Source organism: Elephantulus edwardii, unplaced genomic scaffold (genome assembly GCF_000299155.1).
Source record: "Elephantulus edwardii isolate Elephantulus edwardi_28Jun2011 unplaced genomic scaffold, EleEdw1.0 scaffold00045, whole genome shotgun sequence".
NCBI lineage: Eukaryota > Metazoa > Chordata > Mammalia > Macroscelidea > Macroscelididae > Elephantulus > Elephantulus edwardii.
In genome coordinates this window covers 9,622,281-9,642,007 of record NW_006399795.1, presented here as the reverse complement: position 1 = coordinate 9,642,007, position 19,727 = coordinate 9,622,281, and the positions used below count along the sequence as shown (strand labels likewise).

The following is a 19,727-nucleotide window of genomic DNA, read 5'->3' as shown; positions in this document are numbered from 1 at the left end:
GTGTGGAGGTGAGGGGTGTGGAGGGCGGGGATGGTATGGACGGCAGGTGGTGAGCATGTCAATGCTGAGGGTTCAGAATTCACATGACCCTATGACAGTTGTTGGATTATGAAGCACCCTCCACAGAGACTACAAAGGATGTGCTGGGAACACTCTATCCTAACCTCAGTCCCAGATGTGTCAAGTTCCTTCTGGCCTCAGGGTTCCCTGGAGTAGAGGGTCTCTCAGATCACGAGAGGCTCGCTGGCTTACCATCTCCTCAGGGAGGACTTCTCGCCCCCCATGAACTTGCAATACAATGACTATGGCCCAGGTCAGCCTGTCTCAATTCCATGCATGTTATTACTAATGGATGAATGGCTCAGTCGATCAACCGCGGTGGCTAGTGAGGAAGTGCCCAGCAGCAGGAGAGAAGGGCATTCAGCAGAAGAAACCATTCGGTCAATGCAGGTGCAGCTGGAGAGCAGCTGGGGGGCAGCACAGGCAAGGGGTGCAGAGCGTGCGGGCAGGGGTGCTAAGGCGGCCACCTGCCCTTCCCTCTGTGAGTCGTCACAACAGTCCACTGAGCGGGCGCTGCTTGTACCACGGGGCAGTGCAGGAGCAGGCCCAGCCAAACCTTTACTTAAGGACTAATGAGCTTGACTAAGTGACCCCGGCTCTGCAGGCCAGGGCCTGGCAAGGGTGGACACACAGGAAGGCTCCCCAAGGTCTAGATGGCCATTTGGGAGTCAGCGTTAGAAGAGAGAGGAAAAAGTCTGCCAGTGACAGGAAGCAACAGGGCAACACTTCAATGCCACATCAGTGCCTTGAGACAAATCAGCCTCAGGCTGGTCACAGCAGGCACAGGCATTAAAAGTTCAGAGTCAGGACATGACTAGGATTTTCTGGCCAGGCAGCTTTTCTACTCATTATATGTAGTAAGGCTCAGAAGACTGAGGACAAGAGTGTCACCCAGGCAGCCATGGAGCCACAAGTAGGTTATAGCACTCACCACCTCTGGTCTAGAACCTTCTCACAAGTAAAGCAACGAAGGGGTGAGATTTTCTATCTTAAACCCTCCTTCACGAGATGTACTGGAATGCCCTGGCCTGTAGCCCATGGAGCACTTAGGCTGCAGAGAGCTGGCTTCCATTTGAGGCGGTTTGGCCAGACCTGCCTTCTCTCTCATGGGTCTGTGGGCATCCTGTCCCTTTACATCCGTATGAAGTCATTCCTGTGTAGAAAGATACTTTTGGAGAAAGGTCAACAGTGCATCTAAGAAATATTAGCCTAAATATTAGCCTCACCAAGAAGGAAAGAAATGCAAATGAAAAGCAGCTGTCACATCTCCCCTAAAAGATGCTGACTGAGTTGAACAGCCACTGAATCAGAACTGACTCATAGATGACCCTCCAGTTGGTTTTCAGAGGCTTTAAATGACACAGGAGAAGACGGTCCATCTTTCTCCTGTAGAGCTGCCGCTGGACTTGCACTGCATGCCTTAGAGTTGGCAGCGTAACTTTTACTACCTGGCCACAGAAAGTAGAAACCCCAAGAAAGTGGACCTGTGGACACCTCTGCCTCGTCCAGGGAGGAGAGGCATGGCCGAGCCTGCCAGTCACTTATGGAGTTGCCAAGGACTTCCACTGGCAAAGCAGCAGCTTTCCCATCTACATTCTCTAAGTCAGAAGCCCCTTCTCACGGAGGGGAGAGCATACAGTGACAAGTACAAGTTTTAGAGTTAGGCCTGGGTTAAAAATCCAGTTCTTACTACAATTAACCACAACCACTGCCAAAAAGAAGGCTACTAACAGTGTTACTTCATGCTGTTGTTGTTATATACCACTGAGTCAGTTCTAAATGACCAACACCACTGACGGATGCCCACACCATCCTTTTGGCATCCTCTGTGGTACCTATCACCAACATCAGCGCTTTGTGCTACAGCCACTCACTGGGTAATGCACCGCATTGAGGAGCCTTCTCTTTTCACCAACCATGACGTGTCAGGACCAAAGTATGTGAGACATAGTCTTACCATCCTTGCTTCTAAAAGACCATTCTGGTTACTCTTCAAAGTCAGATCTGTTCATTCTCTGATTGTTGTTGTTATGTGCCATTGAGTCACCTGTAGCCTATCTTGTCCTGAGCTGGTCTCACTGGCTCCGACACACCTACCCGGATTGTCTCAGTTACTGTATCAATCCATCTCATCCAGACTCTTCCTCTCCTGTGCTGTCCCTTCACACTTCTAAGCATGATGTCCTCTACACATGGTCCCTCCTGGCCACGTGCCCAAAGTGTGTAATGGAGCTTCAAAATCTTGGCCTCCGCAGAGAAATTTGGTATCCCCCCTCTCCAAGACCAACCTGTTTGTTCTCATAGCATGTTCAGTCCATGCTCTGTCCAATATTCTTCTCCAGCACCACCACCATTCTCTAGTAACACATGGTATAGACTCAATATCTGTGCCAACACCATAATTTAAAGACCTCAATTTTCCTTTGGCTTTCCTTATTCATTGTCCAGCTTTCATGTGCATATGAAATGATTAATACCATGCTTTATGTATGTAAGTGACATCCATTCTCTTTAATAAAGTAATACTTTTGCAGCAAGTATGCCCAGCACATCATTTGATTTCTTGACTGCTGCTTCTTAGTGTTGACAGCAGATCAAAGTCAAATGGCATTATTGGCAACGTCAATTTCTTCTGTTTATCTTTAAGTTGTTCACTGGCCTAGTTGTGAGAATTTGGGGGTTTTCTGTTTGTTACACTTAAATATAGACCAGGCTATGGTCTTTGATCTTTAAACAGTAAGTGTTTCAAGTCATCTTCACTTTCAGCAAGCAAAGTTGTGTTACTTCCAGATCACAGGATGTTAATGAGTTCTTCCTCCAATCCTAATGCTGCATTCCTCCTCATATAATTCAGGTTTTCATGTTTTTTTTCTCAACATTCAGATTGAATAAGTATGGATACAACCCTGAAATAAATCTTTCCTGATTTTAAACAGTAAGTACCCTCTCAACCATTGATCTATGCAAATTATTGTCTCCTGGTCTGTGTACAAGTTCCACATGATAACAATGAAGTGTTCTAGAATTCCTGCTTTCAATGTTATCCATAATTTGGATGAGCCACACAGTTGAATGTCTTTGTATTGTCAAATGAAACAGAGATAAATGTCTTTCTAGTATTTTTTGCTTTCAACAAAGATCCATAAAACCTCAGCAATCTTATCTTTCATTCTTGACCTCTTCTGATTCCAGCTTGAATTCCTGGCAGTTCCTTTTCAATGTGCTACATCATCTAATTTTAAGTATCTTCCAAAAATCTTTAATTGTATGTGATGTTAATGGTATTATTCTGCATTAATTTCAGTAATTTCTGCATTGTGTTGAATGACCTTTTTTCTGAATGGACACAATATGGATCTCTTCCAGGCAGTTGGCAAGTAGCCGTCTTCCGTATTTCTCGCCACAGACAAGTGTTTCCAGCAATGCATCCACTTGTTAAAACATCTCAATTAGTTTTTCGTCAGTTCCTGAAGTTTTGGTTTTGCCTAATGCTTTCAATGCAGCTTGGCCTCCTTCCTTCAATCCCACCAGTTCTGGATCATATGGGATCTCTTAATGCCTAAATTGAGACCAGTTCTTTTCTGGTGCAGTGATTCTTTGCATTTCTTCTATCTTGTGTGGACCTAGCATTATTCAGTGTGTTACTCAGAGTGCCGCAACTCGAGACTTGCGTTTTTCTTTGTTATTCTAGTTTGAGAAAAGCTGAGAGCGTCTTCTACCTTGAATTCCTAACCCTCCGTGTCTTTGGAATTTTCATTACAATACTTTTCACTGTCTTGTTGAACTGTCCTTTCACATTTTTTGTTCCGCTCTAATTTCATCTTCAGTCTCCCCCAACATGCCCTTTTCCTATCTTTATGCATGACATCCTTGATGTCATCCTACAACTTGTTTAGCCTTTAAGTATCAAATCTACTCTTGAAATGTCTCTGTTTTGGAGTGGTATTTATATAAGATCATACTTAGAAGAAAGATTCATAGGAACAGTCCAAAGCACTAAAGAACAACTCATGAACAACATAAACTTCAATCCACTACTCGGAGACCAGAAGAACTAAACGATGCCCAATTTCCACTCATTACTCTAAAAAAGGATCACAATGGAGGGTCTTGGACAGAAGAGGAAGAAAATACGGAACAAAACTCAAAGTCACAAAAAGGACAGGGTTTGCTGGTCTAATAAAACCCATGTATGCCCTTATTGTTGCTAGGCAGGTGCCACTGAGTCTATTACAACTCAGAGCAACTGTATGAACAATGATTATAGTCACTGGGTCAATCCCTCTTGTTGAGGGTCTTTCTCACTTTAATTGACCCTCCACCATTCTAAGCACGATCTTTTCCAAGGACTAGCCTCTCCTAACAACATGCCCAAAGTATGTGAGATGAGGTGTCACTATCCTTGCTTCTAAGAAGCACCCATCACCTTAGTAATAGTAATCAGCCTGAAACAAATGTCATTTCTGTGGCTCAACTTCCAGCTAAACAACAGCACAGAGGTATAAGCTCTTTGCAACAATTCTTAATGCAAGATCAAAAGAGCATTTGTCCAGGGGAAACATTCAGAAAACAGGCACAGATACGCTAGAAGGATGGATGGAAATGAGAATCATAAGGAAGAACTGGGAAGAGTACTGTTATAGCAAGGAGACTGTAATTAATGTCATAAAACAAAAGTGGCATTAATGACTGAATGGAAAATTAATTCCTCTATGTACTCTTACTCAAAGCACAATAATTTTTTAATTTTTTTTAAGAATGTATGTAAGCTTTTGTGGGCTTCAATGTGAACAACTGGTCTATTCCTTCACCAGACCCCGTCTTTGTTCTGACTAATGATACTGAGCTTCTACATTGTCTTTCCACAGATGCACATAGTCAATTTGATTCCTGTGTATTAAATATGGTCAGATTCACATGTACTATTGCCATTTGAAAAAATGGGGGAGGGAAGTATTTGTAATGAAGTTCTTGTTGTTGTTGTTGTTGCTGCTGTTATTGTTAGGTACCATCAAGTATGACTCATTTAGATCCTAAAAAGAACAGCTCTGAACCCTGTCCTATCCTGTGCCATCATCACACTTTCTGACACCTTCAAGGCCACTGCTGCAGTCACTGTGTCAATCCACCTGGTTGATGTTCTTCCTCTCCTTTACTGTCCCTCTACCTTTCCAAGATTTATGTCCCTCTCCAAGGAATAACCTACCTTTCCTAGCAACATGCCCAAAGTATGTGAGATAAAACTTCATCATCTTTGCCTCTAAGTAGCACTCTGACTACACCTTCTCCAACCTTCTTCTTTTGGAAGTCCATAGGATATTCAGCACTCTTATCCAATACCACAAATCAAAGACATCAATTCTTCTTCTGTCATCCTTACTCACTGTCTAAGTCTCATATGTATAGCAAGTGACTGAAAAGACCATGGCCTGAAGCAGGGAGGCCCACCTTAGTCCTCAAACTGACATCACTGCTCCTCGATAATTTGGAGAAGTCCTTGACTACAGATTCTCCAGATTTCTTGAATGCTAGTTTCAAGTGTACTGGTTGCAGATCCAAGTTAAGATGAAGCTATTGACAGTTTCAATCTTTTCTCCATCTCTTTAATCTGCGGCCCTCAGGCCTCGTTTTAATTGTTTTTGGTCATTCTTCTAAGTGATATAGCACTGGTCTATTTGCTGTACAGAGGTAACTCGTAGTTGTGATGTGACACTGATATGCCAGATGTGATAATGGTTACCCATGGTGGACAGTGTTTGGTGAAGCTCCCCGATTAAAACAAGCTTGGAAGCAGGAGCAGCATTCACTTCCAAAATAGTTTGCCTCTGGAAACTCTATGAACTTGGAGAAATGATGCAAAGTTACGCAAAAAAAAAGAAAGCTATGCAAGTGTTGAGGCCTTTGGTTAATAGTGTCGTCACTGTGAGTCATTTACAATTCAGTTTTAGCAAGCAAGGTTGTGTCATCTGCATAACAAAGCTAGTGAGTCTTCCTCCAATCCTGATGCCACATTCTTCAAAGTCCAGCTTCTTGAATAATTTCAATATACCGATTAAATAGGAATGCAAGACTATTATGTTGTTGTTGTTGTTGTATGCCATTGACTCAGAAACTACCCACAGCTGACCCTCCAGTGGATTTTCGGAAGCAGTCAATCACACAAAAGAAGATTGCCCATTCTTCTCACACAATACAGCTGGATTTGAACATGCGCCTTTGGGATTGCAGTGCAGCTTCTTCTTACCACCAGGCCACCAGAGCTCCCTATATTAGTCCTGAAAAATTTTATCATGTGAGCTCTAATGTCACTTCTATCACAAGGCAGTATTTCCAACTATCAGTACTTCTTTGTTTCTAACTTCCAAATGCTAATCAACAATTGTCAATATATTCTGATTACACTTATGATGTTTCAGACTGCAGAAGTAAATAAAAATCTTCAATTTCTACATTATTGGTGTTAGTGGTTGCTGCGTAAATCTTAAGAATCTTATTAGCAGGTTTTCCTTGTAGGCCTTAGAGATACTACCAATATCGGCCTATAGATAGATATTAAACTATCAGTGAAGTGTTGTACTTCAGCTTAGATCTCGAAATGTTCTTTTTGATGTTCAATGCTACACCATTCTTCTTCTATTTGTCGTTTCCTGCACATTACATCATATTATTGTCCAATTCAAAATAGTCAAACGAGTCCATTTCAGGTCACCAATATCTAGGAATATCCCATGGACTGCCAAAAGAACAAATAGGTCTTGGAGAAGGTGCAACCAAAGTGCTCTTTGAAGGCAAAGACGATAAAACTTCACCTTTCGTACTCTGGACATATTGTTAGGAGAAACGATGCATTGGAGAGGTACAACATGCTTGGGAGAGTGGAGGGAAGTGAGGGAGAGGAAGCTCCTCAATCAGGTGGACTGACACAGTGACTGCAGTAATAGGCTCAAGTGTGTCAGAGATTGTGAGGATGGCACAAGATAGAGTAGGGTTCAGGTCTGCTGTGTTTGGTTGGGGGATTTTTTTAGCTGTTTTTTTAATTTTTATTATCATTATCATTATTATAGTTTATTTACAAAATTCGAATAAATTGTTTCCCATAACAGATTCTTTCAATTTCCCTCACCCTACCCCCATCAAATTGTACAACCCCATAATTAATCCCCCGCTTGGATCCTCATCCCTCTGCTTGTACCCTCCCCCACCCTTGGATCCTTATACTCATTCTACAATAATAGTTTTATACAATATTTATCCTTCTGGGACTAAGTCTGTTCACTCAGCATAATGCTCTCCAGGTCCTTCCAAGCTAGGTAATAATTTAGAAAATCATTACTCCTATGTGCCACACCACATTCCACTGTACGAATGTACCAAAGTTTCTCAATCCATTTGACTGTGGTTGGACATCTGGGCTCTTTCCATGTTCCTGAGATTGTGAATAATGCTGCTATGAACACTGGTGTACAAGTCTCCATTTGTGCCTCAGTTCTCATTTTCTCAGAGTATATTCCAAGCAATGGAATAGCTGGCTCATATGGAATTTCTATGTTCAGCTTTTTGAGGAAGCATCAAACTGCCTTCTGGAATGGCTTTACCATTGTACAATCCCACCAACAATATATAAGAGTTCCTATCTTGCCACATCCTCTCCAACATTTATTACTTGCTGTCCTGGTTAAACTTTGCCACTGTTACTGGAGTGAGATGGTATCTCATCGTGGTTTTGATTTGTATCTCTCACTGCCAATGATTTGGAGCATTCCTTCATGTGTCTATTAGCCATTCAAATATCTTCCTCTGTGAAAATTCTTTCCATGTAATTGCTCATTTTGTAAATCAGTCTTTTTATTGTGGAGGCCCCGGAGTATTCTGTAAATTTTCGTTATGAGACTCTTGTCTGAAATGTTATTACCAAATGTTTGTTCCCAGTTGGTAGGTTTCTTTTCACCCTTTGGAAAAAGGTTTTGATGTGCACAGGGAGTTAATCTTTAGAAGGACCCATTCATCAATTTTATCCTCTTCATACAGTGCATTTCTGGCTGTATTTGGCAGTCTTTTTATAACATAGACTAGGCTTTCTAAGCTTGATCCCAGCATGGTTTTAGGCTTTACTGCCAGGCCTCTGGTCCACCCTGAGTTGATTTTTGTGTATGGTGTGAGATGTGGATCCTGTTTCACCTTTCTGCAGGAGGCAGTGCAGTTTTGTCAGCACCATTTGCTGAAGATCTGTTGTTCATAGGGTCGCGATGACGGGTACTCGACTCAGTGGCAATGAACAACAACAACATCTAGGATGTCGGTCTTTACACATTCCACTTCATTTTTTTTTTTCCAACTTCCAGTTTTTCGAGATTCATACTTAGTACATTCCATTTTGCAGCTATCAGTGGATATTTGCACCTGCTGCTTCTAGCTCTGAGGGCCTCGTGGTAAGGAGCTGGGCTGCATTCCCAAAGACTTGAGGTTGGAACTCACCAGCTGCTCACTGGGAGAAGGATGGACAATCTCCTCTTGTGTGATTTACTGTCTCTGAAAAAACCCTGGCGGGTCAGCTCTGGGTTGGTTCTGACTCACTGATAACATAACAAAGACAACACAAGTCTCCTCTTTTTCTGTGTGTCGCATCAGCAATGAAGGTCTTGACAGCTTTACTCCGTCCATGGCATCAAGGTCAAGTCTACTCTGAGGAGGCAACTCTTCCCTCACCATATTTTGAGTGCGTTCCAATCCTGTGTACTTATCTCCCTGGACTATATCTGGCAGTGTTCCGCTGCTGTACAAGGGTTTTCACTGGTCAATTTCTCTTTCAGGACTAGATCATCTCCCCAGGTCCTCCACCCCAAGTCTCTTCTTCTAGAAGTTCTGACTGGAGCGTGTCCACCAGGGGTGACCCTGCTAGCATTTAAAATCCCAGCAGCACAGCTTCTAATAACACATAAAGCACCACAGCACGACAAGCAAGTAGTACTAGACAAATGGAGCTGAAGAAAATCAGAACACTTGGCATTCCTCACCTTAATTCAGATACTGTCTCAAGGGTAGATTTGACACATTGAAAAGTAATGACTGAGGACAAGAAGGGATGTGGCATGACTTCAAGGACATCATACATGAGAAAAGCAAAAGGTCATTAAAACGACCTCACAGGCCTTGGGTGAGGATAGCACAAGCGGATACATAAGAACAATGTTTCATTACAGTATTAACTACTGTTCAGTAATAATAACAGCACCAACATTATCTATAGGAAGAAGCTAAAAGGCATGTGAAGTGATTCAGCTTCAACATGTCCACTGCAGGGAAAAGTTACGGAAAAGCCCGATGGCAGGGACTAAGGGGAACGAATTGCAGTGCATCCTTGCTCTGCCACAAATTAGTTTATCAAAGGATAAACAGCAATTTCACTGCTTTTAAAGGTTTAGCACAATAGGTAATTTCCTTTCATCTGAATGTTCCACCTTTTCTCCATAAATTTTATAGTTATATGACTTTTATTGTAATAAAGTTGTGCTGCATTTGTGGTTGTTGTTGTTTTTTCCAAACTCTGTAGGCTTTGTATATAAAAGTTACACCATGCATATAACTAATAGCATAAATAGATGAAATATTAAGATGTTAGACTCCAATGTCCTTTTGTTTATTTACCCACTCATTCATTCCATCATTCACTCAGTATTCAAGCTAAGCCCTGGGTGGACCAGAGCCTTGAACAGTAGAAATTAAGGCTACCCTGGCTTCTGCTCCAGGAAATTGAAAAACCAATGGCATCAGCAGTCAGAAAATAAAAAGATGAACTGCATTGGGAAAGTCTGCTGTCAGGGATCTCTCTAGAGTACTAAAGAGCAAAGCTCTCAGTCTAGACACTAAGGTGTGCCTGACTTGGGCCATGGTCTTCTCAATTACTTGCTATGTATCTGGGAGCTGGACAGTAACTAAGTATGATAGAAGAATGATCGCTGTCTTTGAGTTGTGTTGCTGGAAAAGAGTGTTGAATACACCATGGACTGCAGGAGAACAAATAGGTCTGTTCTGGACAGGGTAAAACCAGCCTACTCCCTGGAGGAAAGAATTTTGAGGCTCTGTCTCACATACTTTGGGCACGTGGCCAGGAGGAACCAGTCTCTGGAGAGGGATATCATGCTTAGAAGGGTGGAGGGACAGACAGCACAGGAGAAGAGGACTCTCAATGAGATGGACTGACTCAGTGACTGGAGAAAAAGGATTAGGTCTGTCAGAGATGATGAGATTGGCTCAGGATAGGGCAGAGTTCAGAGCTAATGTACATAGGGTTGCTATGAGTCAACAAGGAAGTCGATGGCACATAACAACAATTGAGTCACCTCCAACTCCTGGCAACACAATGTGTCAGGGAAGAACTGTACTCCTAAATTAGGTTTTCAGTAACGGATGTCTCAGTAGCAGACCATCAGACCTTTCTTCCAAAATGCCTTCAGGTGGACTTGACCTCCAAGGGTAGTAGCTGATCATAACGTAACATAATTAAACTACTCGGGACTCTTCAGGGAGTTTACACCATCACATACCAAGGAGTGAACAATGACACTGGCAGTGTGTCGAAGAAATTGACAAACTGATTTTGATCCCAAAAGTTCATTCGGCAAACACCTAGGTTTCTAGAATTCTGACTCTGAGAATAATCTCTTTCATTGTGAAAGGAGAGAGAATGTGGCAGATTTTAGTTTGTAGAACCGAGTTGCTGAGTCACAGTCTCATGCTGAGTGTGGATAGACACAGCTGTCTAGAGGGCCACACCACCCAGACCAGGCCACCCTGCACAGGGACATGCTACCTTCATCTGGACGGCGGTGGAGCCAACAAGGAGCAGGGCGTCCCCATCCCAGATGTCGATCTGCAGCGTCTGAAGAGCCAGGTACTGGAGGAACCAGCGCTGCTCTCCGGGCTTCAGGAACCCAGAGTCCACCGTGTACTTGAGCTGGAAGCCAGGAGACCCTGTCCAAAAGAGGCCCATGCGCGTGTAAGAGGAACTGGATTCATTCATCATGTTCACTCTGAAGAGATTTCTGCACGGGTCATGATTACTAATTCTGCTTCCATCACAGCTACGAGCCAATAAACACATTAATCAAAAATATCATAAACTATCCAAATTAACAGAATGAGGAGTCATGTTCAGGAGAATAGGTTTCTTTCCAATGTGTACAATCAAATTGTAAAAAAAAAAAGATTTATGGTTTTTACCACGTACGTCCTTGTAAAACCTCCTGCTGCAGGACCCGTGGAGACTGCTGAGGATTTATTACTCTGGGCACACAGGATTAAGGGAAAGTGCATCGTACACATGTCACCCAAACTGGAACGAGAGCACATGCGCACGCGCACGCACACACACACACACACACAGAAGTGGGGTGCAGAGGAAGAGAGAAAGAGAGAGGACGGCTTAAACATCCCAACTGTTATTGCTAGGAGCCGCTGAGTGGGTTCCGACTCAAAATTACTCTCTTCACAAAAGAATCAAACCGGCCCGGTCTTGCACTATCCTCACAGTCAGTGTTCTCTTTGAGCCCACTGTTGGAGCCACTGTGCCAACCCCCCTCATCAAACGTTCTCCTCTTTCCACTGCTGCCCTGTGTAGGAGCGAGCACATCCCTCCCTGCATTCCCACCAGCCCTGGACTATGCCTGGACACCTCCCCCCTTCCCTGCAGGGAAGGCTTTAACAGGCTTGGGCACTAATGGATGCAAACAATGCACCCCTGCCTCCATCCTCTTGAGGTAGCATCGTCATTAATCCTAAATTGATAAAAATGTCACTGAAATCACCATCAGTTAAAGTACAGGGAGCAGCAAAGCTACGAAACACATTCAAAAGAACATTTTTCCCTTTTTTATCAATGCTATACTCAATGGTTGGGAGGCCCCCCTGTGCGCAGCACTGGGCTCTGAGGGGCTGGGGCTCACATCTACACAGTACCCCTGTGTGTTAGGACCCCCAGACCCTCGAGTCCCTGCCATTCTCATCAGGTCCACTACCCTGTCCCCAGTGGAGATGATAAGGCAGGTCCCACTGCTTTCCCCCAAGACCCACAAAAGTATATTCCACTGAGGGTGGGGGAGGGTTGTAATAAAAAACAGTCTAAGTACGAGCATCCAAGAACTGGAGGATGAAACTTAGGGAGAATAGGGAAAAGGGCCCAAGGTGAGCCCAAGGGGAATGGTGGTATACATCAGCTGTATGGCCTGGCTCTGGGTCTGTGGCATCAGAGGGCATCTCACAGGGCCTATGAGTAAAGTGGGTACAAAGATGGAGAGCAGTGTGCAGGACCCCAGGAAGCCAGGAGGCCTTGTCTACCCAACAAACAGGGACTAGCTCTGAGAGCACCAGGCCTTGACCACTGTCAAACCTCAAGAGACCTCAGGACTGAGCTCATGCTCAGAGACCAAGGCCACCCACTGCCCTACGAACCCAGTGCTGGGGGGCTCACCATCACAGAAAGGAGCAGAAGGCACCAGCCCCATCGCTCCAGCCTCCAGCTCAAAGAGGCAGGTAGCTAGGAGCTGTTCAGGCCAGCTTGCCAAGTGACATTTTTAAGTGCCTTTTTTCTTAGGCCTTCTCCCAAAAACAGACTAAAAACCTGAGAGAAAAATAAAAGATATGAATAGAAATTTTAAAAAATAAATAAACAGCTCTAAATAGTATGAAAGATGCTCCAATTCACTCATTATAAGAAATGTAAATGACCACTGTGCTGAGACCCATTTCACACCCATCAGACTGTAGAAACCCCCATGCTCAAATCATTCTGCGGCAGACTGTGGGGAAGTGGGCCGGGCCGTACGTCACTAGTGGGAGCAGAGAAAGGCGGCGGTGTCTACAGAGGGAGGCCTGCAATGTCTATTAACCTGCTGACACCTCTACTCTTTGATCCTATAATCTCACTCCTAGAAATTCACTCAAAATCTACATCTCCTCGGGAAGAAAATTGTGCAGACACGTGCTCATTAATTACTGCATTCCTGTGATATCAAAGTCTTGGACTCAGCTCAAATGTCCACCAGTCAGTGATTGGCTTAAAAATCTGCCCAGCACCCACACAGCGGGGCACTGCGCAGACGGCAGCTGAATGCAGGCGATTCCAACACTGACAGAGACTTCGGGATTCAATGCTGACTGCAAAGGACATGAAGGTGCATTTGGTATGTCCTTTTTTGTATTAAAAAAAAAAGGCAGCAAAATGTAAATAAGCATATATTTATTAGGGGAAAAGACAACAACACAATACAGAAGAAGAACTCACAAGCAGCTAAAATGGGATCTCAAAATGGGTTGTGTGTAAGAGGCTGAGCAGGTGGGAAGCAAACCAGAGGGATAAGGATAGAAGGAACTTTGAGTAGACATTTCATTAAAGTTTTGACTTTGGAACCATGTAAATGTTTTACATATTCAAAAAGTTAAGTCAAAATAGAGGCCTCAAACATAAAATTAGACACTAAGAAAAACAAGTGAACGTGGCTGAATACTGAGTTGGAAGTAAACTACACAGAGGAAGGAATGATTTCTCTGGAGATTTCGGTCATGCCATTCCACCTCTAATCTTAATCAGATAAAGCGTGAGACAGAAAGACCTGCAAAGAAACCCGACCTTTCTTTAGTAGTTCAGTATCAACACGTAGCTGGTATGTGCTGCAGTGTAGGAACTGACTCATGGCTGACCCTCCCTCAAGGTTTCAAAGGCTGTAAATCACATGGGAGGAGACTTCCACCTTTCTTCCAGGGAGCAGCTGATGGATTCAAACTGCTTGCCTTTAGGTTGGCAGTGTTACTCATTATCTACTAGGCCACCAGAGCACCCTAGTATTGTTGCTGTTGTTGTTATATACTATAGAGTTGGAACCAACCCATAGCTGACCCTCCTCCAGTGGGTTTTCAGAGGCAGTTAATCACATGGGAGGAGACTGCCCATCATCCCACAGAGCAGCTGATGGCTTCGAACCCTGTGCCTTCAGGATTGTGGCACAGCTTCTTGCCACTAGGCTACCAAAGTGACCTCCAACATATAGTGTCCAACATTGCAAGATCTGGCCATCTGCTTCCAAGAGTCACAGCACAGAAACTACAGCATAGCTTTACGCTGTCACGCTGGGTTGGATCAACCCAATGGGACCCAGCCAGTATCAATGACCACAAATATAAAATAAGTAAACACATTAGCAGGAACCCAATTTTTCACTGTAGGAGGAAAGAAATCCACCAAACTTTAAGGGGAAAGTGCAAACACCCTTTGAGTTGGCTATATCACTATGCATTCAGAGTTAATATACACACCCCAGCTCAGCCCAGTGGAAAGCCAACAAGCACCTCAGGTCCTCATTCCTAAAAAGCAGTCTCCATCCAGGATGACCAGGCTACCAGGAGAAACAGTGGGTTCTAGCTTTGAGGCAAAGCAAGTGTAAGACAAACCTGGGGCACTGTGTTATTCCAGAAATCAAGGAAGTGGGCAAAACTCAGTGACAGGGCATGACTTGAAGGGCATGACCAGTGAAGCTGAAGGGCTCTCCCTGGGCAAATATGGGAAGACTCTATCATCATAAAGGAATAATCATGAGTGTGACACAACGAAAACAAATCTTCAAGAGGAAGAGTGATACCCTAAAGACAAAAATAAATGCAGACTAGGGCGGGGAAACCAATGTGATACCTGAAGACAGACGTGGGTCAAAGATGCAGGGGTGTGCTGGCAAAATTGGAAAACTATCTGCAGAAGAATTAAACACGATCCCCACCTCACTCCATATGCAAAAACCAACTCAAGGTGGATCATGGACCTAGGGCTAAAACCAAGGACTATAAACTTCATTAAAGAAAAGCTTGGGAGTACTTTAGTAGTCCTAATCCACAACATAAAGAGTCTTCCAAGTATTCTGAAAAATTTACAACCAGGAGAAGATAAAATAGATGAATGGGACCTTCTAAGAATCAAATCCCTGTGCGCATCCAGAAACTTCTCTAACAGGGTAAAAAGGGAAGCCACAGACTGGAAAAAAGTGTTTGGTAATGACATGTCAGATAAGGGACTTATATCTGGAATTTATAAAATACTTGAGCACCACAACAAGATAAATAATCCAGTTGAAAAATGGGCACAGGATATGAACAGACACTTCACCAAGGAAGACATTCAGATGGCCAACAAACACATGAAGAAATGTTCTAAATCCCTAGCTCTGAGAGAGATGTCAATCAAGACAACTATGAGATATCATCTCACCCCAGTAAGACTAGCAAAATTTAACAGAACAGCAAGCAACAAATGCTGGTGAGGTTGTGGAGAGACTGGAACCCTTATTCACTGTTGGTGGGAGTGTAAAATGGTGCAACCCCTGTGGAAAGCGATGTGGCGCTTTCTCAAAAAGTTGCAAATAGAGATACCATTTGACCCAGCAATTCCACTACCGGGAATATACCCTAAAGAGACCATGAAGGACATCCAAGTAGATAAATGCACACCCATGTTTATCGCAGCTTTGTTTACAATAGCAAGGAGTTGGAAACAACCTAAGTGCCCATCAATAAACGAATGGGTAGAGAAGCTGTGGTATATTCACACAATGGAATACTATGCTGCATTGAAAAACAAGGAACTCATGCAATATTATTCAAAATGGGTGACCCTGGAGGACATGATGCTGAGTGAGGTATCTCAGTCACAAAGGGACAAATGCTATATAGTGCCACTGTTGTAGAATGAGGCTGACATTGGGGTGGGAGTAAGACTGAGAAAAACTGGATGAATTGTGTTTACTGCATTGAAGTCTATTGGGGAGAGAAGAGTTGGACAATGACTAGGGAGGATAGAAGGAGAATTGATGCCTTTGAGCTGTGGTGCTGGAGAAGAGTACTGAATGTACCATGGACTGCCAAGAAAAACAAATAGATTCATCGTAGAGAGGGTTAAACCAGGCTGCTCCTTGGAGGCAAGGATTCTGGGGCTTCGCCTGACATACTTTGGACATGTTGTAAGGAGAGACAGGTCTTTGGAGAGGGACATCATGCTGGGCAGAGTGGAGGGACAGCGCAGGAGGGGAAGACCCTCTATGAGGTGGATTGATTCAGTGACTGGGGTAATCGGGATAGATGTGTCAGAGGCAGTGAGATTGGCACAGGTTAGAGCGGGGTTTAGGGCTGTTGTACATAGGGTCACTATGAGTCGCAAGCGACTCGACGGCACATAACAACAACAACAACATAATGTCTTCCAGACTCATCCATATTGTGTAGTGTTTTAGGGGTTCATTACTCCTCAATGCTGTGTAATATTCCATTGTATGGATGCACCAGTTTCTGTATCCATTCATTTATTGATAGACACTTGGGCTGCTTCCATCTCTTTGCATTTATGAATGTTGTTATTGTTTTGTGTCAAGTACAACTTATACCGACCCGAAGAACAACAGACCTGAACCTTGTCCTGTCCTGTGCCATCCTCATCATCTCTGCCACACTTGAGCCCATTGCTGAAGTATCTATTTTGTTGAGGGTCTTCCCTGCTTGTGCTGTCTCTCCATCTTTCCAAGCATGATGTCCTTTCCAAAGAAAAGTCTCTCCAAGAAACATGCTCAAAGTATGTAAGATGGAGTTTCACCATCCTTGCCTCCAAGGAACATTCTAGCTGCACTTTCCCCAAGACATCTCTGTTTGTTCTTTTGACAGTCCATAGGATATTCAGTACCCTTCTCCAATATCACATCTCAAAGGCATCAACTCTTCTAAACATGGGAGTGCATGCCTCTGTTGGTGTTACAGTTGGTTTATTGGGGTATATTTTTAAACTAGGTCAAATGGTATTTGTACTTTCAACTTTTTTGAGAAGGTAATCGACTGTTCCTTAATGGTTACACATTCCCACTAGCAATGCATAAGAGTTACCTCTGCATTTTCAGAAAAATTTGTTTCTTGTCCTATTGAACTTTGCGTGGTTGTTTCTTGAGTGAGATGATAACTCACAGTAATTTTTGTTTGCCTCACTCTAATAGCTAGTGAGTTTGTGCATTCGCCACCCTCCCCCATGTTTTTTTTGCCATTTGACCTTCGTCTTTGCTAAAGTAGCTATTCATATTATCTGCCCATTTTGTGATTGGGTCGCTGGTCTTTTTCTTGTTGAGGTGCTGGAGTGTTTTACAAATTTTAGAAATGAATCCTTTATCAGATAGGTCTTTGTCAATTATTTCCCTCCTCCTAGTTTGTTGGCTTCATTTTTACTCTATTGGAGAAATTTTATAAAAATACATGTCCAATTTTACCAGCACCATTTTTCAAAGAGGATTTTTTCACCTTCTTGCCAAAGATCAGTTGACCATAGGTAAACGAATTTACTAAATGAATGAGTTCTCGATGTTATTCCATTGACATCTGTTCCTCACTGAACCAGTACCGTGCTGTCTTGATTACTATAACTACGTAGTAGTAGGTTTGGAGATCAGGAAGTGTGATGTCTCCCACTTGGATTTTCTTTTACAGCAGTACTCTACTTATTCAGAGACTCTTTCCAGATAAAATTGGAAATTGTCTTTTCATCTTGCTCAAGAATGGTGTCAGTTTCTGTTTTGGGATTGCATTGAACTCAGAGATTGCTTTCGGTATGCTCTTCCATTTATCTAGGTCACATTTTGTTTCTTGTAGTCTCTTGTAACTTTCTTTATACAAGTCTTCTGTGTCTCTATTTAGATTTCTTCCCAAGTATTTTATCTTGTGGTGAGCTATTGGAATTGGCATTGTTTTTCTTATTTTCTTTTCCAAGGCACTTAATTTTGATAAATGTTGATAGTTGTAGAGGAGCTTCAGGCCTTTTGTTCATAAGGCAATGAGATTGGCACAGGTTAGAGCAGGGTTTAGGGCTGTTGTACATAGGGTCGCTATGAGTCGCAAACGACTCGACGGCACATAACAACAACAACAATGTTTATCACAAGAGTACGGAATGAGGGTTGCAGAGTGCATTATATTTGGGGGTGGGGGTGGGAGTTGTGCGGGGGGGGATTGTGTACCAATGAGGGAGTGTTTCTTTTGTTTTTCAAGGAGAGGAGCAAAGGGTGGGGGGGTGCAGGGAGAAGGGTGCAACAATGAGTGAATGGAATTCCCAAATCTCTATAGATGTTCACTGAAATGAAAAATAAATTAATTAATTAATTAAAAAAATAAATAAATGCAAGCAGACACACAGAGGCACAACTATCACCCGTGGAGTACCTATGATACCAATTTCTTACTCTAGAAACTGCTAATAAAAGGGGAAATAATTAACATCTGTTCTGTCTTCTCTGGAGGAAATATCTGTAGTTCATCCCTGGTTGATGAGAGAAAGGTCTCTTATACAGAAGACCTGATTTAAAAAAAAAAGAGCCCAAATGACAGGATTAGAAAATTACCTTTTTTTTACAATTTCAGTTAAGTAATTTATCTAAGCAAAGCTCAACCAAGCATGTTAAAACAGTATGTGAATTGTTAGAGGATGGAATATTTATGTGGTGCCAAAGAATGGCCCTTAGAATTCCTGGCAATGGGGAAAAATATCTCCCCATTGGAACATCTATGGGTCAGTGCCTTAACCCAGTGACCACACTAAGCCACGGCAATGAATTAGTCAGGCGCCATATGCCTCCAGATGCGATGGGATGGTAGGACGGGACACAATGAGCAGCACACAGTGCTAATAATGGTGGTCTCAAGACAAAATCCAGGATCAAGCTAAGCTGTCAGCCCTAACGCTCATACACAAGAAAACTCTAGGGGTTAAACATGTTCAACAACAGCACAAAGCAACAATCAGTAAACACTGAACATCAACCACTCTACAAGATAACTAGCTTGGTCTCCACAGAATCAGTATCTCTGAAAAAGGATTTAGTCATCTCTTCTCAGTCAAAGAGATATCTACCAAACACAATACGTGAACCTGGATCGGTCTGCAATGCAACAGATCATTTATATATGTCCTTTGTCAACATGGTCTTGCAACACCCACCAAATTATTGAGTGAAATTATTCAAATGAATCCTTGTAGCACACAAAGGTAACCGGAAAGCTTTCCAATAATGCAATTAAGGTGTATGGTACTTGTAGGGGTTGTTGTGTGCTATCAAGTTGGCACCAACCCAACAGCTGACCCTCCAGTGGGTTTTCAGAGGCAGTTAACTGCATGGGAGGAGACTGCCCATCTTTCTCTCGTACAGTAACTGGTGGGTTTGAATGGCATGCCTTTGGGATTGCAGCACAGCTTCTTACCACTAAGATGCACAGAACAGTAACAAGGTGATTGATCAGCTTTGTCATCTAGCTAGGCTTAAAATGAAGCATCCAGAGATGAACAAGGAAGACTCCACTGCCACCAAGAGGAGGGATCTGGAGTATAGTGTATGTATCCTTTAGACCCAGGGTCCCTGCACTGAGAATCTTCTAGACTCAGGAGACAGAAAAGAGAGGTAACACTGGCAATAGCACAAGATGGCAAGAAGTGGTGGAGAGCTATAACTACAGGAGAACCAGAAGACCAGAACAACAGCGTAAGGGCCTCCTTAGGCCATGGAGACAATGGTTACAGTGGGCGAGCAAGAGTCTACAAAGTAGAATATTTTCAGGGAGAGTGAGGTGCCTCTGGGCACTTGTTAGCAGAGCTGATCTTGTCAACC

General features: G+C 43.2%; 1 protein-coding gene across 1 annotated transcript in view; it reads right to left on the bottom strand.

Annotated features, from left to right (window-relative positions):
* Window positions 1–19,727, bottom strand: part of NPHP4 (nephronophthisis 4) — a 173,862-nt gene that overhangs the window by 27,687 nt on the left and 126,448 nt on the right. The window contains 1 exon segment of the mRNA XM_006885804.1: window positions 10,871–11,031. Coding sequence (XP_006885866.1) covers window positions 10,871–11,031 — 161 coding nt within the window.